The 24,988-nt window shown below is 42.2% G+C and overlaps 1 protein-coding gene across 11 annotated transcripts in view; it reads right to left on the bottom strand.

Moving 5' to 3' along the window:
- Positions 1–24,988, bottom strand: part of Plekhm3 (pleckstrin homology domain containing M3) — a 190,504-nt gene that overhangs the window by 37,579 nt on the left and 127,937 nt on the right. The window contains exon 7 of one of the 11 annotated variants that reach the window (XM_076931779.1): positions 9,921–10,261. The exons of the other annotated variants lie outside the window; for them this stretch is intronic. Within the exon in view, the coding sequence (XP_076787894.1) occupies positions 10,205–10,261 (57 nt within the window). The 3' untranslated portion in view covers positions 9,921–10,204. Of the gene's footprint in view, positions 1–9,920; positions 10,262–24,988 lie in introns of those variants that run through there. 11 annotated transcript variants of the gene reach the window in all.

Genomic DNA, 24,988 nt, shown 5'->3' with positions numbered 1-24,988 from the left:
CTTTTATGGACCAGCAATGCCCAAGATTAAATGAGAAATTAAAGTGAGTTCCTGGCTAGAAGGCTGTGATCTAATAAATCTCTGGTCATAGATGAAGAAAGACAAGCCTCACACATAAACTGAACTGATATTCGTTCATGCTGTTGTCTGAGGCCTTTGGTGATTTCTAAGTCTCTGCCTCAGGGTGTGAATGGGCAGTAAACACTACTCACTAAAGTGAGGATTCCCACACATCCTGTTTTTTTCCAGGAGTGTCTGGCTTGCTGATGGTGTCTATACTCAGACCTCGCAAGACCCAGGATAGGATTCAGATATATGGAAATTCAGTGCACAATAAAGTGGGGGCAGGCAAATTAACCAATACATGATGTTGTAGCAGCTGGGTAGTGATCAACAGCAAAAATAAAGCTGGATTACTAAACTCATAAAAACTATTATTCCCAATAAACTGAATATAAAAGAAAGTCATAAAAGTATTGTAAAAATTTAAAAGTGTATTCAAGAAAATATTCATGTAGACTAAGTATTTTTTACTTTGAAAAGCAACAAAAGTGGTGAATCTTAATATACAAAAATAAAAAACTAATATGTCATTTACAAAATAAAATGACAAAACCCAGGAAAATATTTATTTACATGAAACAAGCCAATTTTCACAATATACAAAGTTCCTTCTAAATTAACAAGGAAAAGACCAATAATTTAATTAAATATAAATTTAACAGCTAACAGTGACGATATAAAAAGATGCTCCACCTCACAATGGGAAAATGAAACTGTGAAGTTATCATAGTGTTGTAGAAACCGTGGAAGGCTCATGCTAGTGAGTATCCTTATAGCACGGACAGTAGTGGACGCAGGTTAAGCTGCCAACCGATCGGACCTAGCATGCAGCCAATTAGGAGAAGGAGACAAAGCTTTATTAGTACTGAATGTGTGTATGCCCAGTCGCCCACACGTGCTCAAGTGCATAGCTAGGCTGCTGGGTGAAGGACCGGAGCCTCAGAAAGATAGCACACTGTGATTCCACTTTTAAACACTGGCCTTTGTAAAAAGTATAGAATTGCCCAGAAAGACATAGATTGCCAATAGTTAACAAAGCTCCTTTGGAAGGATGGGCTAAAAGAAAGGCTGGATTTTAAAATATTATTCTATGGTTCAGAGTCTAGTTCATTAATATACACAATTTGGATATGTATATTTGTAATTATTATTGAAATATAGACAACTTGCCTCACTTTGAATCTAAAAACATTTACTGTCACACAATTTCCTATCAGTGAACCTGTCTTGTCCACAGCAGACTTGATGCTTGTATCCAGGGAGACCTGGCAGCCTCCTCAGAATGTTCCCTACTTAGAGGAGTTTTTCAGGTTTGGAAGGTAACACTGCCCACTCAATTAGAATGATTTATAAGATAGGAGCAGAGTCAACAGCCATATCTAATGCCAGGTAATTCAAGGCTGGTTTTGTTTACATAATTATCACTTAATTCTGCACATTTACTCTTATCTCTTTCAATACAAGACTGGGAGTCAGTAGGTAATCCGGATGGATACTGTGTTTTCTAAGAAGTCACTGGAATGTTTTTGGTGCTCTTTCCAGCTGTGATCCAGCAGTGGTGGCTGAGGTTTTCCCTTGCAGCCCTGTTAGAGCAGAGTTCCTCTAACTGGCTCTCTGGTTTCATCCTCTGCCTGGGCCTTTTCCAGCTTGATTCCATGGTTGGCTAGGTAAACTGTAGTTTTGAATGGTGGTTTTATTGGTTTTGTTGTTTGTTTACAATAATGAACAGCCTGGTTCATTAAAAGGCAGAGAAACAGTATTGTTAGATTTTAAATTAAATTCCCCATGTATTCTGAGGTCTCCATTTCACACTCCTGGGTTATTGCAGAGAGGAAGTATTTTTCCAACTCAATGATTTTACTCCTAGTTCAATGTCAATCCAAGAAAAAGTCAGCATATCAAGTGGCCCGCCCTAGCCTTGGCCTCAAGAAAGAAATGGAAAATATGGTTTTACAACAGGAGGACAATTAAAGATAAGATTAGGTTCAAAGAGAAAAGCATTTTGAATACCATGCCCATGGGAGCTATGTTCTGAGGCTCAGTAAAATCTAAAGGGGAAAGAGTTCTAGAAAAGGAAACCAGGACCTAGGCAATTTCCTAGCAGGTTGAGGGTAGACTGTCTCATTTGGGGTAACCTTTAATGTCCTCGAGATCATACCCCTTAAGCACCTTGTCACCTCAGGCTAGAAGGAAGGCTCACAGGAAATGCGGAGCAGGAGGATCTGGGATGACTGTCTGAGGGGGTTTTAGCCCCTGGCCCTCCATCAGCATACTTAACTGAGGGATACCACTTAGTTTTCCACAGCCCATTTCCATAGTGATCAGAGCTCAAGCGAAATTTCAAGCAGTCGCACACCAGTTAGGATAAACTGGCGGAAGGAGTTCAGAGTTCTCTCCTTTTAAAATCAAAGAGTATGTATGTGTGTGTGTGTACACGTTACATATCACAGTGCTGAAAAGGGTCTTGGGGTCTTGTGATCACTAGGCAAGCTCCCTCCCAGTGCAAATATACAGACCTTAAGTGACTCTCAGACCCTCAAACCAAAGGTGGGACTTTCCTACTTGCTCCCTTGGCCTTCATTCCAGTCACTCCAACCTCTGTGATCTTATAAACTGCAGACTGAGCCAGATGCTAAAATAACAATGCATTAGCAACACACACCATCATCCTCACACAGTAACCAACTGTACCTTCCACTAGTCACTGCCTTCCTTTGGACTCATTCCCCTCTTCAGATAATGCATGTGAGACACCCAGAGCACTGGCAGGCCAATGGGGACCATTCATAGCTTGCTTGGAGGTATAGGAAGCTTGGATCTCAGAGCATGAGATCCACTGTGTCTTTCTAGAGCTAGCATCTGTTTAACACAGCTCCCTGACGTTTCTTCAGTCCCTGCAGGATTAGGTTTATCCTCCTGAGCTTGGCCTTCAAGCTAAGCACAGCTATCTGTCCACACTTGTTTACGGTGTTCTCTACAACGTCCATGTGCTGCCCTCTCCTATCCTGCTTCTTATTCCCTGTGTAAGTTTGATCATCATAACTACCATTCGCTGCTATTATCAAATGTAACTTCTGGATGCTTTCTATATTTATTTTCAGTTTTTACTACAACTTTTTCCAAATCAGTATTGTGTTTTACACACAAGTGAACCAACCAGAGCAATCAGGGGCCTTCAGCAAGCTTCAGTTCTGTTCAGGCCTGCCTGATTTCAATGCTTGTTGTTTTGTTTGTTTTGGTTTTTTGTTTTTCATCTCTACCACCTTTCCCTTAAGACACAGCCCCTCACACTTGGCTCAAGTGTCACTTTGTATCTAGAGCATACTTGACTTTGGCCCCTAGTCTGTCTCCTCTTGCTCTGGTGCCTTCTACAGTTCTAAAACAGATGACCTGTTATGGAGGAGAAATGGCTTCTGTGTCACTTCAATTTTAGGCTTGTCTAAGCACACTCAGCCTTTGCATCAAAACCTAAAACAGAAGGTCGCAGGAACATTCCTAGAGCAGGCCTTGGATCCCAATGTTTAAATTACAGTCCTATCCAAACCAATGGCAAGTCTCTGACCAGAGGGCATTCTGGTTTAAGGGTATGAATAGAGGGCAGATGGAGAAGTTGCTACCACAAGCAGCTCAGGGGGACTCCAGGGGATGTGTGCTTCACAACTCCTGGGAGATGTGCTCGTCAGCTCTCTGCACAGCAAGACAACATAGGGTAAATTTTGTGGGTAGCCAGAAAGGCCAACATGGGCAACTTCTGAATTGATCTGGAAAAGCACTTTAACACTGGGATAGTTAGCATTCTTGTTGACTGTGTAGTGTAAAAGCACACAAACATTTAACATGTGGGGCATGTTCTGCTCCTCTGTAGAGATGAAGTTGGGTATGTGAGTGTGCAGCCTCTGAGGCTATCTGCTCTGCAGACTGTGCCCCACTCTGTAAGTGCTGCCTGGGATGTTCTGGGGCATTTGGTTGTTATCACTTTTTTTTTTTTTTAAAGATTTATTTATTTATTTAATATATGTGAGTACACTGTTACTTTCTTCAGACACACCAGAAGAGGGCATCAGATCCCATTACAGATGGCTGTGAGCCACTATATGGTTGCTGGGATTTGAACTCAGGACCTCTAGAAGAACAGTCAGTGCTCTTAATCACTGAGCCATCTCTCCAGCCCCTATCACTTAGTCTTAAGACTACAAAATTAGGTTGATTATTTAACATAATAGTCATCTACAATTTAAACTATACATGTGCTTTCTCAAGTCCCACATAAACAATTTTAACTGCTTAAGATGTTAAAAAATTCAATGTAAAGAAAGTACAATCCTTAAAAATAATTTAGAATTGGGTTGCTGCAACAATCACCAGCGTTTTCTCAAAGAGTGAAAGGTGAGGCATAAGTACAACCATTTTGAAGACAAGAATATGAGAATATACATGTGCTAGAGGAATGCAAAATATAAGGTCTAAATGATTGATGCTGGCATTAAAATTGTTATTAAGAAACACAAGTGATTGCTCAAATATGTGATACTCAAAGCATATGAGGAACATGGTACATTCATTCATCAAGAGTCACCAAAGGAAAGATGGATCATTAAAAACAAGGCTGAAGTAATTTACCCATTTGGGGGAAAAAGAGGAAGATGTAGCCTCATTTCATACCAAAAATTAAAATGATTTCCAAATATGTACTAAATTACTAAATGTACAAACAAGAACTCTTAGAAACTGCAGTTTCGAGATGAAGCTGAGCCCTGCACACACCAGCCAGCACCCAGCCCTGTGCTCAGGCCTGGCCCTGATGAAGAGCAAGAAAATGTAGGTGGATATTTCTCTGACAAAGGGGAAGGATTCTATAGGTTTTAAGGCCAAAGAAGAAATTATAAAAGGAGAAAAATGTACAGATCTGAACATGTAAAGTGTGAAATGCTTGCTTATCTAAAACTATTACATTAAAAAAAAAAAAATCTAAGGGCAGCCGGGCAATGGCGGCGCACGCCTTTAATCCCAGCACTCGGGAGGCAGAGGCAGGTGGATCTCTATGAGTTTGAGGTCAGCCTGGTCTACAGAGTGAGTTCTAGGACAGCCAGGACTACACAGAGAAAACCCCTGTCTCAAAAAAACTAAGGGGAGGCGGGACCTAATGGCAAGCAATAAAAACAGGAAAAATATCATATATGTAGTCACGTTAATGTATAAGCTAACTGAAAATATATAGCCTGCTCCCAAATAGGCACAAGCTACCATATAAAAATATATTTAAAACAAATGTGGTAATAAACATATAAAATTAGCTTTATATGTAACAGAAAATAAGCTTGCAAAGCCAAACAATGAGAAGCCATTCTCCCCATGAAATGACGAGATTTATGTTTTTAAAAATGACAATAGTTAATGCTCTAGTGACATGAAGGTTTATAATTATATTCCAGGCACTTTGAAAAGTTCACATCTCTTCAGTAATTAATCTAATTTTATCTTATTATTAAAAAATAAGTGTTCTTGTGCAAGTATGTATATCAGAGTATATTCTTTATAATAAGAAAGAACTGGAAATCTTTAGTAGCTAGGAAAAAAGAGAGAGAGAAAATTAAGTCAACTGTAGCAATGGAATCTTATATAAACATTCCAAATAACCAGCATTTCTGATGATTATTTAATTAAATTTAAAAAACCAGGGTAAACACTGATATACTTTTGAGAATCAGCCATGCTCTCAACATGCACAGAAAAGAAGCACTGGGTATGTATTTATTTGTTGACTATGGTGCTGGGCCAGTAAGACTGAAGCATAGGGTAGCTGGCCCCTGCCAGGCCGATGAGTCCCTGTGACCTCATTATCAAATTAGCATTCTATTTCAGGTCTAGAAATGGCTGGGCTGTGAACCTCCCTGCTCAGCTGCCTAAAAGATTACTTTCTCTTTAGCAACTGATCACAAATCCAAATTCTCTGCCATTTCGTATCTTTCTGGTCAGGTAAACCTAAACCCCACAGCTGTTCATAAAGTGAATTGGGACTGAGGAGGCCTTTGGCATTCTCCTCTGTGATGCCCTGCAGTGAGAGTGGCAGTACTCCCACCCAGGAGCCCTTCTACCCTCCATGGCTCTTGCTCTTGTTACTGACCCCCTTTCCTTTCTCTTGTTCTTCCCAGTGTAAATCAGCGGCTTGGCCTCCTAATGGAAAGGGCTTAAGTAAGTGGCCCTCACAGGCAGACTGGCCCATCCCCTGCGTCCCTGGCCTAACTCTCCACTTCCTTCTTGCTTGCTAGCATGCCCTGGGATTAAGGTTCATTCCAAGCTTTGGTTTAACAAAACAGCCCAGAGCATCCTGGGGTTAACTCTGGGCTTAGCCTTTCACAGTTCTATGATTAAATTGCATTTTTCAGTGGTTGTGCCTTTAAACTCAACCCCCCTTAAAAAGAAACTTAAGGAGAGCAAAACATAGCAAACAGCCAAATGCCAATAACATATTTCAGTTGTTTGGGGGAATGGGCAGCTTTGGAAACCGCAAATTCCCACTTATGCAAGGCTACTTGAGCTACTTCATTGCTTAGTGACAGAAGCCTGGCTCTCAAACATGGTTAGAAATGCACTCTTGTTTTCTTTTCCTTTCCTTTCTTTTCCTTTCTTTTCTTTTCTTCTCTTTTCCTTTCTTATTTCTCTAAAATATTATAGAAGGCCTGGGCTAGCACAGTAATATTTGGCTAACTATACAGCTCTAATCAAATAACAAAATTATTTTCCACTGATAGACTTTTTTAAGACTAAAAGGCAGATCCATGTCCATGTCTTGGTACCGATTACACCAGCTTGGCACACTTAGTCATAATGATGTATACATTCTAAACTTGAGAGGGTTCACATCTGTGACTTCACCATCACAGGCTTTAGCACTCACCTTGTGCCAGGCAGAAGGTTATGTCTTCTTCTTCCCTGGGAAAGTGACTGAGATAGGAAGATGGAGTCCAAGTCTTATTTTGTAACTGTTTTCCAAAGCCATGGCTGGCACAAGTCAAAATGGAAAGAACTCCAGAGAGCCTTTGCCTGTGACCTTGAGTCTATTCTGACTATATAAGACTGAACATTGCAACATCAGAGGCTAAGGGTGGATTTTTGATCTCAGGGCCCAGCCATAAGAGCTGTATTGGATGGTGGTCTAGCAAGAACACATGAACTGGAAAACTAACTCATCACCAAAGACTCTAGAGATAAGAAGCAAGTGAGTTCAGGCTTTTGTAGCCATCTTCTACTTTAGGGGTGGATGAGAACCAATCTGTTTGAGAATAAGTATGTAGGGCTGGAGAGATGGCTCAGAGGTTAAGAGCACCGACTGCTCTTCCAGAGGTCCTGTGTTCAATTCCCAGCACCCACATGGTGGCTCACAGCTATCTGTAATGCTAAAGTGCACCCATAAAAATAAAATAAATACATCTTAGAGAATAAGTAGTAAAACTTTCTAGACATTTCTTTACAAGAAAGAACAGAGTTTTGGTGGTAGGCATGTGTAAGATATGTATTGAACAAACTATAAGCCAAGGAAACAGCTTTAGAACGAGTCAGCTGACTTAGAGATGGCATCTGAAATAGTGGAGGTAATCACTCATGGACACGGAGGGACAGAACAGCTCTTTTGGAAAGCAAAACTATAAACAGGGAACAGACACAAGAGTGTCACAAGCAGAGACCTTTTTAATAACGTCCCCGAGAAAATGCTTGAATGTGCTTTAGAAATAAAGCTTGGCATAAGTTCAGATCACTGTTCCTGAGATACTTAAGACTGCTAGGCAACCAAGAAGGGCTCTACTGTAAGTACAGAGTGACAAGAAAGGCCCTCATTGTCGGCTGTGTTTTCTAGATCAGCTTCACTTAAAAAATAATTTCCAAGTTTTTATTTTGCCATATAAAAGATACTAAAACCACACCAAAATCTATTATCTACTATCACTATCACTTTACAAAAGGAGGTTTTAAAACCACAACGAATGTAGGAATACAATTATTTCAGGGAAAAGAGGGATTTAAAACTGCTATCTTTATGGAGGTAACAATAGTAAATCCACAGAGGGGCACTGGGAATCTTTGCATGCACATGTGTGTGTGTAGAAGCACATGTATAGGTGAGCTTGTGTTTGACTTGAGTGTGATCAGAGGACAATCCTGGGTGTCACTCCTCAGGAGCCACCAATCTTTCTTTCTGAGATAAGATTTCATACTATACCCAGGGCTTACCGATTCAGCCACATTGGCTGGCTAGGACACGCCAGATCCTTCTTTTTCTGTTCCCTAGGATGGGGATAATAAATGTGTACCACCATGCCTAGATTTTTTTTTTTAAACATAGGTTCAGGGTTTGAACCTAGGCTCCCAAGCTTGCAATACTCTTTATCAGCTGAGCTATCTCTCCAGCCTGGGGGGAACTTCTTTGATAAAAGCACAAGGGGATTCCAATAGGGGGAAAGAAAGAAAGTAACTTACAGGTTAAAAGTCACCAAAAGCTAAAGTCATTATATTAGAGTGAATTTCAAAATGCTGGATAATGACAGTGTTTCTAAAACTTCAATCATATGAAAATGAATGGCTACCATGTCACAGCTGCATTCCATGTATACAATTTGTTTAATACTTTGTTTAAATTAAACAACTTGGGTACTTTAAATACATTTATTTAAAATAAGAGTCTTCTATGAATAAGTCAAAAGCCATGAAATAAAGCTGACCCTGAAAGCACCTGAACCCCTTTCTATTTGCTGGCCCCACTGCTGACATCAACTTTATTGAAAAGGAGACCATCAAATATCAAAGATTCAAATCCTACCAGCACCAGAATGAAACCTGATTTAACCTGAAGAATGGAGAGAAATGAATGGATACCTTTCTTTCCATAAAATATTTTAATCCATACCTAAAATGATTGTAAGAACTCATATTGTGGTCAACAGTCTGTGGAATCAGAGACACCCCCTGCTTACTTAGAAACTAAGAATGCTGTTGAAAACAACCTTCCTGAACCTAAATTCTGAACTTTGAATGCACTAAGTGGTGATCTGGAGCAAGCCTCCCTGCTAAGGTTTTCACCTCAAAAACAAGAATAACAACAGAATCCAATGAAAATCCAATGGATACATGTGATTATTACAACAATCATTGGCATAAATCAAATTATTCTTATTATCACACATTTTAGAAATACTATGTCGAGGTTTGGTCTAGGCCTATGCTAGACTCTTTCAGGCATACAGTTGTAGAGAACAATTTTAGAAAGAGCATATTGCTCTAGAATGACAACAAGCATTCTGCTCAAATTAAAACAGAACAACACATTACACATACATCTAAAATAACTTACTGTGCACTTTACTTTTAAGTTTTTTGCCATGCATCATTACCTGACAAATAAATCTAAATTATAAAGTTTTGTCTTTAAATAAGCCACAGCACATGGCACATTTGACATACAAAAAGGCCTCATACCACAGATCAGAATCTTAGCTTTAAGTTGCTACTTAGGTAAACAAGGTTAAGTATATTAACTTTTTAATTATGCAATCGATATCTTGTCTATTTAGAGTAAACAACAGAATTATCATAGGATTTAATCCTCAGAGTGACTACATGTGTTAAATTTGAATTCATATTATGAAATACAGTAAAAGAGTCAGCCATCAATAAATCATTGAATAAAATGCCAACATCAAAAAGCATGAGTTCTAGGGGCTCCTAAGATGGATTAGTTGGTCCTGAACAAGAAAGACTTATATTAACATATCCTAAGCTGTTGCCTTTCATGTATCTCATCCCTTTTGTCCCTGGAACTATTTTTAGTACAACAAGAACAAAAGAGTTGCCAAGGCAGTCCAGTAGAAAGAGAGGGTATTAATTCAGTACGACTTGGTCAAGGTTAGGGCAGGAGACAGCAGGCAAATACATATTTGGCCCATTAAACTCCAAGACAAGGTTGTGGGAATTTATAGCACTTTCTAGGCCATTTTGGGGGGCTACCTTGATGGCGGTCTCATTCAGAAGGTTCTGGATTATAAAACTGTCTTCTTCAGCCAGTTTCTCCATCTCTCTAGCATGCTTCTTGGCAGTATCTCCCCTTCCTGTGCTCATGGCTAACTCTTCTTCCAGCATCTCACTCACTTCAGCTCTCTCTTCGTTTTGAAGTCTGCTTTTCCAAGTCCAGATTGTTTTGTTTCTTCTGGGAATAGAAGACGTGACCATCCTTACTTGCTCTTTCTGCAAGTCCCTCAACTTTTCTATTGAAATGAATACCTACCATTAACTCTGCTTCCTTAAATATGTTACCTGTCTTTTCCTGCTTTTCTTCTTCCTCTCATCCTGTCCCAGGTACTTTCTCAAGTAACTCCCTTACTCTAATCCCATTATGCCTGTGAATGACAAAATGGTCAGATCCTGAAGTAAATTATATTCTGTTCCCCTGTAGGTCACATTTTCTCATTTTCTTTGTGTCATTCTCTGAGGACTTTTTTCTTCCAGAGGCTGAATATTTTAGGATTCCAAAAGGGAAGAATAAGTTCCAGTGTGACACAGTTCATTCTTTTCTCTGACTTGTCATCGTGTTGCACCTAGACTGGGTCCCTAAGCAAAAGGAGTGCCCCACTCCACGCTTAACCATTAGCAGTGTGTGGCTGTTTGAATGAGAAATACCTTTACAGGCTTTTGTATCTGGACACTTGGTATCTGTTTGGTGGTGCTGTTTGGAACCTTAAGGAGGTGAAACCTTGTTGGAAGAAGCATGGGACTTGGGGAGTTTACTTCACTTCTAGTTCACTCTCTCTCTGCTTCCTGTGTGTTAATACAAATGTGATCACTCAGTTCCCGGTGCCTCTTTGCCATGCTTCACCGTTATGGATCTGTAAGCTAAAAAAATTCCTCTTTTCTACAAGTCACTTTTGGTCATGGTTTTATCATGGTAGCAAAATGGATGCCTCGGTCCTACTTAGAAGGAGTAACAAAAATACTTAAGGAAGCAAATATGGAGACAAAGTGTGGGACAGAAACTGAAGGAAGGGCCATCTGGAGACCATTCCTCCTGGGTATCCATCCCATGTACAGTCACCAAAGGTAGACACTGATGTGGATAGCAGGAAGTGCATGATGACAAGAGTCTGCCAGAGTCTGACACATTCAGAGGCAGATGCTCACAGCTAACCACTGATCTGATCAAGGGTTTCCCAATGGAGAAGTTAGAGAGAAGACTGAAGGAGAAGAAAGGGTTTGTAGCCCCATGAGGAGAGCAACAATACCAACCAACCAGAGCTTTCCAGAGTCTAAACCACCAGCCTGGGAGCACATAGGGAGGGACCCATGATTCCATCTGTATATGTAGGGGAGGATGGCTTTGTCGGGCATAGGTGGGAGAGGAGATCCTTGGTCCCATAAAGGCTGAACACTGAGTGGGGGGGGGGGGGGTAGGTGGGGCCACATCCTCATAGAAGCATGAGGAGGGGGGATGGGATAGGAGGTTCCTGGGTGGTGGGGGGAATGGGGGTAAGGGGATAAAATCTGAAATGTAAATATAATATCCAATTAAAAAAAAGGAACTACTACAGAGTGGCTCTAGCCTTTAATAGGTTATATGACTACTTATAAGTGGTTTCTATGTCCTGGGGTTAGTTAGCTCTTCAGATTTGTCCTGTTATTTCAGTGATCTGAATTGAAAGTAAAATGTATTTTTGAAATGTCAAATGACAAATCAGTGGATACACTCATAGAGAGGCTTCAACACAGGGTGTCTGTCAGGTACTGTGCCTGACATCAGGGCCTGGCCTCCTGTTTCCTGCAGCTGACATAAGTCAAGGTAGAACCTCCTACTGAGAAGGAAGGCTGACTTACTGCTCATCAGGCTCTCCTGTTAACAGAAGCTAGTCAGCTTTGAGTTTGATATACACTTAAGAGTGGACAGCAGGAGGTTTCTCAAACACACACATGCACATATGAACCCAACCCAAAAGATAATGAGAATCATCTGTCCTGCTCTCATGTACAAACCTATAATTTATGGAAAGATGGGGGGGGGGGGAGTCCCTTAGGAAGCATAGCCAAGTTCTGTGGTGAAAAATTCAACTGTACTCATAGCTCAGACTGGAAGAGGTGGGGGTGGAAGCCACAGGAAAAATAACACGTCTGGGGCAGTCAGTTCTCCCTTCTGTTGGGTTCCAAAGCCATTTGGGGCCAAGCTGCCTTCTTGCCTTCCTCCCTCCACCCCCACCTTTATCCATCCCCAGGCCGTTACTTTTTCTTCTTTTTAGGGCAAGTCACACCAGTAAATTGGACAGCAATCTTGTCTCAAACAAACAAGAACTGCAGTTTGGTATAGTGCTCACAATTCTTATCTAAGGTGATTTCAGGAGAATACATCATAGGGCATCCTATAAAATATGTAGATACAATCAAGTAAGAATATATCTGAAGTAAGTAAAAATAAAATGGAGTTACCAAAAATTTCCAAATTTTGGAAAGGAGATCACTTATTTAAATACATGATATGCAAACTATAATTTGGATATCCATATTTGTATACACCAACATATAGAATAGCTTGTCACTAAGAACACACTGAGTTCTGATAACAGAAAAAGAAGCCCTCATTTAGTGTTGTTAGCAATGCCACCTCACTGAATATCTTTTTTTCTTTTTCTGGTGCTAGGGATCAAACCCAGAATCAAGAATGCTAGGCAGTCATAGACACACACTTGACCGCTGAACTATGTGCCCCCTGGCCCTTGATTTCTTGAGGTGAGGTCTTGATTTATAATCCAAGCTGTTCTAGAACTTTTTCATCTCCCAGGATCGCTCCAGACGCCTGATCTCCCTGCCTACGCTTCCTGAGTCCTGAGATTGTAGGTGCGTGTTATTACGTCCAGCTCACACTGTTGGATTGCTAGTTCTGCTTTGCTTTTTTTGCTTATTTTCTATTGGGCCAGCATACACTGCTTCATACTAGTGTTTCTAAAGGGAAAGTGTACTGCAGGAGACCAACTGTTGCTTCCACTAAGTTTCCCTTGTGGAAGTACCAATGGTTTCTGTTGGGCCATCTGAAAGCATTTTTATAATATTTAACTATTTACTAACATATAGCAATAAAAATTCAATACTTACTTAGTTTTCTTATCAGTCATGTGGAGTAAATTATTACCCATGTCAGAGACAGAAATATGGGGGATGTAACCTAGAAAAGACTGGAGCTGTGCTGGAAAGGGGTATAGAGTAAATATAAAACCATGTACCTAGATATCTCCAGTGTAATGTTTCAGACGATTTCTAGAGTCCATTAGTATGTCCTTGTTGTTCACAGACAGTTTAACTGGTAGCCAGAACAAGAAACATAAGCAAAGAAAGAAACTGTGGTCAGACGGGCCCTGATGAAGAAACATTACAGTGCTACTGGCCAAGAGGTCATTTTTTCACACCACAGAGAGGACTTCCATGAACAACACTAAGGGCCTTCTCTGTATTGCTAAACATTTCACTCAGCACCACACACGGGCACATCACCTAAACTCACACCCTAGTGAGGTAGGATTTATGGGAAGGAAAATGAGCTGTAGCAAGTTTAAGCAACATACTTAGGCTTACAGGTTGGCTGAGGGGCACAGTTGACATTCTCATGCTGCTCAACTTCAGAAGCTATGACCTCAGTAACCTTGCGAAAGTACCCCTCAGTGGTCATGCTGAAGCAAGCCCACACACCAGGGTTATTTAAAGATTTACTTGAAAGCCAACTATTTACTTGAACTCAGGACCAAGTATTACTAAAGAGAATACAGAGATTAATGACAGTGTTCCACTCACAAATACACAATAGCATAGCTGGAAAGAACGAATGGCCCCTTCTGAGTTCATTTCCATCTCTGCCTTCTTCCTGGAGTGACTCATTCTACTCTGTATTTTTTGGGCATTTCCTTCTGCCCAAGCATTATTCACAGTAGCATAACCAGGAATGGCAAGAGAAAGACTTGAATTCTAGGCTGACCCTTTCACTTACAGACCGTTTTAAAAGAACTTAGATGACATTTTTTTTCTGGGAAGCCCTAACAGGAGCTTTGCCAAGAACCACCAAGTTAAGACTGGCATGATAGTACTTGCCTTTAGTCTTGGCACTTGAGAGGCAGAGTCAGGCAAATCTCTGTGAGTTCCAGGCCAGCCTGGTATACATAGTAATTTCCAGGACATCCAAGGATACACAGTGAGACCTTGCATCTGCCCATACACACAAAAAACCCAGCAGGTTGTACCCTCTACACTTTTGCCCTGTGAACCACAGACCCTGCTAGGTATAAGGGGTTAGTGTGCCTTTCTTCAGCACATCTTCTCGTGACTCGGTGGACTCTTTCAGTGCTTGCTCTTGTGTCTTGTTTGACACATATTTTGAACTTGCTTCATCATAGTGACAAGCACTTAGTAAATATCCAAGGTTGTAAACTAGAGTCCACAGTCAAGGAGTGCTGGTGCTTTCCTGAGGTGCTTGCAGCTGCTTGGTTTTTTAAAAGGGAAGGCATTCTTTTCCTTATTGAATGGTAAATATATATAACATAAAGCATACTATTTCAACCATTTTACATGTCCTAATTAGTTTTGGCTGGGGACCACACCTTTTCTTTCTATACAGTTTCTCTCCTGCTATTTCCAAGTGACAAAAGCTGGTTTTCCCAGCTAACAACTGCTGGCCAAGGTTGTTTCTTTGAGACTTCAACTTCTGTACTGGTCTGAGATGACTTCAGCCCTGTGGTCCCCCTTCCCTCACTACTCTTAATGGACTGAAAAGCTAGCTCTGAGGTCTGAAATCTCCCTGCCTCCTTCAGCCTAGGAAGCTGAATCAACGTCTCTGTCCACCCTTTCATTATCCCATTCCATCCACCCCATTGCCATCAACAGGGTGGAGACTCATTGCTTAAAGTGTGCTGAGGGGAAAGCCAGAAGCAAGAAACTAGAATAACTTGCTTCTGCTAACAAAACAAACCAGAAAACACAGTGGGGCCAAGACCTCACATTCACTGCGTTCCAAATCCTTCCTTATCCCAAGGAGACAGACTGCCTGCCTCTCTAGTCTAAGCTCAGGCAGTGTGGCTTAAGCAAACTCACAGAAGGAATTCAAACCTCAAGATCCATTTTCAGCTTTCCCCAGCTACCCCTATGTCTTCATACCCTTATTCCATCTTGCCCAGGCAGATGTGAAAGCCCAAGTAAAGACCACTGTGTGTCTTACTTTAAAAGCACACTGTGAGCTAACTCCTGGCTGCATTTCTCCTTCTACGGAGACAGAGGAAGCAACAACCAGTTTTGGTTGGGGGTAGGGGGCGTTATCTCTATATTAAATTAAACTCAGATTTGCTTAAGACTCTAGCCAACTTATGCCACAACTATTTTGGCCCCTCTTGCCACCCCAAAGCCTTTTGTGGCCAAATGTACCATTGTGCTGCTGTTTGACTCTGTGTGCCAGCAGAACTCTGGGCCAGTGCCAAGTAACACCCTTCCCTTTTCATATTTTGGGGATAGAAGGGGAGGGCTGCTAATTCCTTTTGTGACCACCAACTCAGAGCCAAGTGGCCAACAATTTGGTAAATTATATACACACCTAAAATGTCAGCTGCATCAGAGATTTTGTTTTTGGTCCCTCCAGAAGGAACCTTCAGGCTGACGGCAATTCTAGAAGAGTTGGGTTTTCTAACCACATTCTGTGGGAGGGGTGCTAGCTGAACTCCAGACATATGCCAATGACTCCCACCAACTGAAGGGGAGGGAATTAAGGAGCAGTCAGTTAAAAGTGTATAAACAGGGAGCAAGGGGTGGGAACCCTGACACAAGTTGTAAATACAGAATGTGACAACCCCAAACTTTTGAAAAATAAGACTTGAAGCTTCTTAAATACATAGAATTAGTCTGCTTTCCTTGTAAACCACCATATATTCAGTAAGTGACTCAGGTGCTTTGTTCTAGAACTGCTGGTTTTTATTGGTACAGACAGAATGAGAATATCTGACCATAACAGCACTATTTACAACTGACCTATAAATAATACTGGGGCTTAAGGCCTATTTAGGGGAACTGGGGCAGGAAAGTGGTCCTGATCAATAGGATCACGATGCGCCCAGAGTCTCCCTGAACACTGAGTAGGGGCTGGCACTCTCTAGCTAGTGAGGGGTGTAGAAGCCCAGTTCTATCTCCCTTTGACCCACTGTTCCTGTCCCCGCCCGGGGAGAGGCTGAGGACCTCCAGCCTGGCTGAGGAGGTCTTTGTTTCTTGGTAGCAGTTTGCTGCTATAAAGGAAAAGGTTTGGTGCTAGAAGGAAACAGTCCAACATGGAGGTTCTCGTTTCTACAACTCAAAGGGACCTTTTCAACTGCCGGGGTTAATGATGAAGCTGACAGTAGCCATTCTTTATGTTTTGAAACATTTGAAATATTTCACACAAGACTGAGAATAATGTAAAGTGCTGGCTAGAGTAGGAGAGCGTGCGTTTGAATTCCAGCTCCTCCATGCCAGCAGGCTGGCCTTGCGTAAGTCCAGCTTGTTGGTAAAGCACGGATAATCACAGCACCTATCTCAAAGGGCTCTTCTGAGGACCAAATGAGATAATCCATGCAGATTTAGAACAGGGCCTGGCCTAAAGTCAGTCCTCTAACATAAAAGTAAATGGCATTTGTTGAGCACACAATAAAGAGGAGCTGTTATTAATCTAATTATTTAGTACAGCCTTCTCGTTTTACACACAAAGATTTTAAGCACCAGAGATATTACATGACTTGGTAAAGGATAAACTGTTACTGTCCTTGTGGGTCACAGGGTTTCGGAACTCTCTGTTCTCTTATGACCAACTATGAAAGGAAAATTAAATGAATAGGCCCTTTGCCTCAGTAGGACTGTATCTTAGCAACTCAGGGATAGTATGAGAAGGCAGAGAATGCCGGCTTCTCTGGCTCCTGCCTCTTGCTGCATGATCACTGACCTGTCCCTGAAGGCAGCAGGCAGGGAAGGTGAAACTATGAGCAGTAGTTTTATTACCTCTGACTGCCTTACTTACTTTCTCCCTGCCCTCTTGACCTCTGTTCCACTCAGGAGTCCTGTCACTATCTTCTTGCTCTCCTGTATTCTCCAGCCTTAAAATCTTACCACCATTGCTTCAATGTCCCTTATATCACGAGTTCCTAAGAAGCCTATCTCTTACACACCAGAGCTGCAAATGGCCTCTGGCTCCTTGCTTTTAACCCCAGGCAAACACCTACTCCTTCACGAGTTAACTGCACCAGATGTTATAGTATTTTAATGGCCTATGTTTGAGTGTTGGACATTAGTTTAACTGCCATTGGATTGGGGGGTATAAACAGGACTTATTTTTAAGGAGTATATAAAGTTGTCACGGTCTTGTGTCATTTAAACATTTCAGGCACCAATGCATGAAATGTCAAATGGCAGCCCTGGAATATCCTAGCTCCCAGTGAGCTAGCCATCCTAGTTTGTACAATGACTCTGTATTTGCATGAGGAAAATGGTACATTCTCAGAATGTATCACCACAGTTACATGGCTATCTGCAGTTTAAGCAATATAGGACAGTATAACATACACATTAAAGACAGCCCATTGTAGTTGATATTGATAATAAACAACTGTTACTCATTTGTATGTTACTCTATCATTTTTAATCATTAGAATATAGTCTTTTTACTTTTGAGGGGGAAAGGGTTTCCTGTAAGAGTATGCTGTGTCCTGTCAACCTCAGCATCTTTTGGTGTTGCTATGAGGCCACATGCTGGTTGACCTGTACCAAACAGGTTTGTCTAGGTATCCTCTATGATGTTTACAACAATGGCCTGCTTAACAATGCATTTCTCAGAGCCTGTTTGATACAGGATGTAAGATTATCAACTTACTGAATGTGTTCTTATAAGCTGTCCTTCAGACTGTATTTGTAACAATACTTGAAGTTGCTACTTACTGACAAAATGCTAAAGCAGCTGACTTCTGGCACATGGAAGTCTTGCCATTTGCTCCTTAGAGTCAATGATGTTTCCCTGGCATTAAGGGTCTGGCTCTTTGGCTCCTTGCTGCAGCTGGCTATTCTGTGCAACCTGGCTGCGAAGCCCTGGAGACAGACGCAAGTGGTGTGGCTTCCTCACTTCAGTAACTTCTCAAGAAGCTTAAAACAAGGCCCCTGGGAACTGGAAGAGGCTCTAAAGATTGCGTAGCTCAACCTTTCACTAGGCCACGCAGGAACCGGGAATAAACATAAGGAAGTTTCTGTCTAGTGATCCTTGTCTTGGGAAGAGATTCTGTGTAAAACTGAGGCTGGAGAAGGGAGGCGGTGACTCCAAATGAGATGTACCGAATAAAGTTGTCACACTCAGATGTCATATATCTTTAACAGAAGTTTACAGGGTTTGAAATAATCCCTACTAGTAAGTTAAGTTAAAGAGACGGGAGGGAGGGAGGGAGGGAAGGAGGGAGAGAGAGAGAGAGAGAGAGAGAGAGAGAGAGAGAGAGAGAGAGAGAGAGAGAGTTTGATTCAGCTTTTACAGAAGGACAAGAAGTGGCAAGGAAGGGGCTATATCCAGAGATAAGCCTTGTTTCCACTTCTAACTAAGACTTAATGGAACCATGCATTCAGGGAGATGTATGGAATTTAAACACAATTCAGCATGGAGAAATTCTAAGCATAAAGGCCCTTCAGGCCAGCTCCTTTCCACCTCAGTGTTAAAGGAAGCTAGAAAGCCAATTACATTCACAGCAGGGCCGCTCCCCTACTGCAAGACAAGAATGTACCACAAACTCTATGTGCGCTTTACAAGCTAGTAAAATTGTAATTGCAGGTGGGAAGAAACAAGGTTGCCTTTTGTTTCTGCCAACATCTCAGGCTGCTGAGCTTCTCTTATAGCAGCAGAAACAGTATGGTTTTGGTGGTTTTCCTTGAGTACAAAAACGTGTCTTCTATAATTCTATAAAAGGCTGATTTTTGTGATGATTGAAAGAATACCTGTGCATAACCTACAAAAGGGGTATTCATCTTTCCGAGAAATGGGTGTGGAGGGTGCTCACCTTTCTTAGCAAACACAAACTCACCTTTGGCATAAGCTCTGAAGACCTTTTTGTAACAGTAGAGAGGAGGCAAGCTGATAGCAAGGTCACAGCACAAAATCACTCTGGTGAAATGCAAAAGGAAGTGTACCATCTTAAAGGATGGGAACTCTTCATGTTCATTTCCTTGTGGGCCCACAGGGAAGTCTGGTCTAGGACCACGCTGGAAGCAGGGGGTGTGTTCATACCAGAGTTTTTCTACCGATGTGTCACTCCATATGGTGAGGCAGCAGAGATTATTTTGTGATCAACATCCCCTAGAGTTTGATGGGCAGAACTGAGATGCAGCAACATTGCTTCTGAAGTGATGGTTGCAATCGAGTGTCTACAGATGGGTGTCTCAGTGTCACTGAAGGAAGGTCCAGAGAGCCACTGAGGAGGTTGGTCTCCCTCAGCACACAAGTGCTGTTATGTACACCATGAATAAGGAGCACATCTTCCAAAGCCTTGTGTGTTAGGCAGACTCTATCATACTAACGCTGAGCTTCACAACTTCCTTTTAGAGCGAGTAGTATCATTCCCATTTCAGAGAGAAAGTTCCTTTGGCACAAAGGAAGTTCCTTGACCAAGGCCCTTTGACCAAGGTGTATCTAGGTGAATGGGCGTTTGAATATGGGCAGTGAACTCCAAAATGTGAGGGAGGAAGCACTGAGGCACCTAGCCCCCTCTGATGCCCAATAGTGTGTATCATTACCCTTTTGAAGACCTTTGCTCCAGGCAGAAACTTCATCCCTCATACTGGCGTGCTGGTCTCCTAAAAGCTCCTGACAGCCAACTACAGTTTGATTTCTATTTAATTTTCTACCTCACAGAGCAATACCAGGGACAGAGAAGCTGCTGATACCTTTCCAATATGATTTATTAACTACAGCTATTTGGACTGTGGAGCTTTCTTACTGCCACCTGACCTGTGTTTTCAGACTTCCTAATGTTTGCATTGCTGCCCTGACCTTGCAGAGTGACCTGGAATAGCTTTCCTATTTCCTTGTGTGTGTCCACTTCAGAGCCAGACTGTCAGCCTGGGCAAGCCTGTCAATTAGTATCTCAAGGGTTTGGGATGGGGTCTGCAGCCCATTGAAGAGCACAATCTTACACTAACCTCCAAATTCCTTCTCTTAATTGAGCATTCATTAGTTTGCAGGAACAAAGGCAGGCATTCTCTATTATAAAGCAGAGGTCAAAACTGGTGGCTGTGTTTTGTTTGGCCTGCAGAGTGTTTAAATATTGAGAAATTTCACATAAAATACGGATTTCCGGCTTCTCTCAGAAAATGGACAGAGCTGGTGACTCTGGGGGCTACTGAATAATAATTGTTCCCTCGGAGATGCTCTCAGGTTCACTGTCCCAACCTGAAGTCTCACTTCTGGCCACTTCAGCTAGACTCCACTTCCAGAGTCTCTGCAGGAATCCCAGACAGATTCTGTAGCTCTGTTCTAAATCTGTATTTCTCTCCTTTATAATGCTGAACAGACTTGTGAGGCTGCCATTCTGAACGGCTATCATGTTAGCATGCACTTGGTATCCTGGGGCATCGGTAGTACTAAGGGGGTTTTCCACCCAGTTCCTGGCATTTGTCATGAGTGCTTGGTATACACAAGTCACTTGTCACTTTCTTCTGTGTAGGTGAATACATGAATGACTCTCAGGAATACAGAATTCTGTGACAAGAAACCCACTCAGCAGCTGACGCTGGGCTTAGGAATGTTTCAGCAGCTTGTGTAGTACCACTGCTGCCGCCTATACCTTCTGCTACAAAGATCACCCCCGCTGTCACAACTGATCCCTAATCTTACTTAAGATCCCAGGAGCAAATGCATTCATGCTTTACTGAGACTTAATGAGAAGTTAAAAACCAAACAGCAATGGGAAAAGCTGCCCTTGTATGCCTTCTCATTTTCCCTCAGAAGACAGATGTGCTCCTGCTGAAAGCAGCAAGCTGTGAGTACAGACTGAATTATAAGCCGGGATCACAGGCAGACAAGGGTGTCAGCTAGGACAGTGTGCCGAGTGGCTTATAGGGTTGCTGTACTTCCTGGTTCCTCAGGACACTGCAAGTGAATAAACTCTGTAAAGAGCCAGACTTCCTGAGGCCTTCAGTACCTGACTAGAGAGTGCCTTTTGTGCTTTTCTGGTGTCCTTGAAGACCAGGTGAAAACGTGCTAGGAGGCTTGCATTTGGTACCAAGGGGTAAAATCCTACGGACACCACCAGGTTGACTGTGCCAGGAAGAGCCACTAGTCCTTTCTTGAGAATGAGCCCCTCAGTTGTTCCACCCATACATACCATTTCTGGGCTATTTGTGCCTAATATACATTTGCTGAAGGAATGAATGCATGCAGAGGAAATGCCCAGCCGGCGGTTTGGGAACAGAAAGCTGGGCTCATGCTTCTGGTGCACAAGTAGAAAGTGAAGATAACAAACCCCACTCTTTGCAGCTCTGGGCACACTGGAATCTTTTACTCCTGAGAGGAATGCCACCATCGAACTCATTCCGTGAATGTTTACTGAGACAATTGCCCAAATAATCCTTATGCACTAAATAGAATATTCTTCAGGAATGTCATAGTGAGAATTTTTTCCTTCTGCTTATAGTGATGGGAATATTACAACTCATGTCATAGAGGGCTATGAGGTTACCAAACCAACGAGTCCTCTTCCCATTCCTGTGTGCCTGGCTTGCATCTACAGGCCCTGAATCTAAGTTATAATCTGCCCCTAGGAGGCCTTCCCTGACAGCCAAATTATGGGGAGGTTCCAATTACTATCGCTGCATAGCAAATTACCCTCAATCTAGTGGCATAAAACGGTCATATTATTATGCCCACAGTCTGCAGATCATGAGGGACACAGCAGAGGTGGCTTACTGTGTTCTAAACTACTTGCACACTCATTTATACCCTCAGCTAACAGGACACGAAGGTCAAGGCTGGAGTTTTCCTTCATATACTCAGTGGTAGATGGTGGCTGCCAACCCAGGCTCAGCTGGGATGTCAGCCACGGTGACTACATGTGGTCCCTCCATGGGGTACCTTATAACATGATGGCTCATGCCAAGTCTTGAGGCTATACTACCTTTTTAATATCTTGGCCTTGAAAAATCACACAGAAAAACTTTCAATGTTACAGCCACCCAGCCAGATCCAGGAAAAGGAAGCCCCACCTCTCAATGGGAGTAGGTTATTGACAGGTAAGAAAGTCCCAGGGGACAGGAGGCAATGTTCATCACCCTTTACAATCTGCCACACCAGGTTGGGTGTGTTTCTCAGTCATTCTGTACTCAAATACACTGACACAAAAGGAGGGAAGCATGTCTGACTCTTCTGGCATCCATGGGCACTTTTACATGTGGCATACACTCCAACATACACACAGATTTCAAAAGGGTCAGAGCTGGCAAGACAGCTCAGTGGGGAGGAGGGCTTTTCTGAAGCCTGACGGACTTTGGTACTGGAGTCCACACGGTGAAAGGAGAGGGCTAACCTCCATAAGCTGCCCCTGACCCCCACACACACTGTGGCACATATGCTACATAAGTAAATGAGAATATTAAAAATTAAAGGTAGCCACATGTATCTCACAAAGTTGTTTAGGGGATTAAATATAAGGGGTGTACAGATGTGAGGTGGTATTATTAAGGAGCAGGGTAGTTTATAATATACTTATATATGCTTTACAATGTGAAAAAAGAGGGCTGGGGAGGTGGCAAGTAAAGTGTTTGCTTTGCACGCATGCAAAAGACCTGGGTTCCATCCCCAGAGCCCACATAAAAAGGCTGGTTGTGGTGGTATGACTTGTAACACAAGCACCACAGAGGTAGACACAAACAGGTCCTTGGACTTACTGACCAGTCAGTCTAGCCTACATGGGGAACCCTAGGCTACCAGTGAGAGACCCTATCAAAAAACAAAAAAGAAAAACATAAAGAAAACAAACAAACCACTAAAAGTGGACAGTACCTGAGAAATGACACTGGAGGTTGTTTTCTGGTTTATATGTGCACATGCATGAACACACATGAACACACATGAACATACACAAACAAATGAAAGAGAAAAATGGAGTCTGATTCTTCTCTTTGGGTACTACTTGCTAATAGCCCGCATCACTGGAACATACTTTAGCAATTCTGATTTAACTATCAGAATATGGCAGAACTGACAGCAACTGGACTTCCAAGGCTGGGACACACAGAAAGAATAACATCATCTACCTCTTACTCTCTCAAACCATTCTCAAGTCAGCTATCATATTATGAGGACTCCTTGGGCATCCTATAGCGTGGCCTATGTGGGCTAAGACAAGAGGCCTCCCACTAACAGTCATACCCATCTGCCAGCTGTGGAAGTAGCTGACACTGCTCCAGCTGGTGACCACAGGCCCCACCCAGTGTACTCCTTGCAACCTCAGCTCAACTGAACTTCTCAGGAATTCCTGGCCCATAACAACCATGAGAGACAATTTCTGTTCACCCTTTTGTTTAATTATATGTTTGGGGGTAATCTGTTGTATACCAATAGATAATGAATACACAGAAATATTCCCTACTAACCGAATATAGCATGAGGGGCTCTGCAGCTTCTCTGCTCACGTTCCTGGTGACACCCTCTGTGTGAGGTGTCAGGCTGGGCAGTCAGGCTATGGATAGCTCAATAATACTACTGGCAGCAAGTGTTCTTTGGAAATAGTCCTTAATGAGTCCATATTATGATAAATTTTATATAAATGGGAAACAACACAGAAATCACCACCGATACAGAGATGATTGAAAATAAGTAGGAGCCGAGGGTCCCAGGAAAGTGACGTTAATACTGACTGGCCACCTTCCCATTCTGTAGCTGCATCCTCAGGCATTAGATGGTGCTTGCACTGAAGGGGCTTATGGGTAGCTTCTGGACCATCAACTGAGCTCTCTTCATCTGGGCAATGGGGCTTTCTATCAAAATTCAATCAAAGTCATCATTCTGAGCTGGTTTTAAAAAAATTTCATTAGCTCTGTAATTATATGTTAACTTTTTTTTTTTTTTTTTTTTGCTACAATCCTGTTCATCTCCCCACTCCTTTAATGCACTTGTGAGCCACACTATAGTTGGGCACATGCTAGGACTAACCAGCTAGCAAAAAGTACAATCTTTGCCACTACCTTGTTATTTACTTGCTTTATCCCCTTCAGCTAATGGTTCCTATCAAAAAATCACAAACAACAACAATAACAAACAAGAACTGAACTGAACTGAACTGAACTGAACTATACTAAACCAAACTAAATCCAAAAAATGCAGTCATTATGGTCAGTGGGAAGCACAGCCTGAAGGCTTCTGTTCTGTTCTAGGACTTGTACATGGTACTTATCATTCTGTCCCTTCCGCTTCCACCCAGGACCAGAACCAGCCAGGAGTCTGAGCAGGAGGCATGAATTGCCCAGCACCTACTCAAGAAACACCTGCTCTCTGAGACTGCCAAGCAGCAGGGTCTTCAAAGAGTAACATTCAATCTCTTCCCACCACCTCAGAAAAAAAAACCTTTGAGGAAAGAAGGCACATTCATTTTCTAAATATTCATTTGCTTAAAAAGCATTTTCCCAAATACTTTATGTTTCCCCCCAGTTCATTAATTGTGTAGAACAGTCCTGTAGAGCGATTAATAGCTTTACTGATGTCTTAATGACAGCTCACTCCTGCCACGTCCCAGAGTGTGTCCAGGGCTCTCGGAAGGCGCAGTAGCTACAGCAGACCCAAGCACTGGCTAGGGAGCAGCACAAGCGAGCTGTCACGCTTTGTGTTTCTGCTTGTTAAATCCCAATGCTCCTAATTAGTTATTCTGTCCCATAATGC

This window comes from Arvicanthis niloticus, chromosome 3 (genome assembly GCF_011762505.2).
Source record: "Arvicanthis niloticus isolate mArvNil1 chromosome 3, mArvNil1.pat.X, whole genome shotgun sequence".
In the NCBI taxonomy this organism is placed as follows: domain Eukaryota; kingdom Metazoa; phylum Chordata; class Mammalia; order Rodentia; family Muridae; genus Arvicanthis; species Arvicanthis niloticus.
This window is presented reverse-complemented; position numbering and strand designations above follow the sequence as displayed.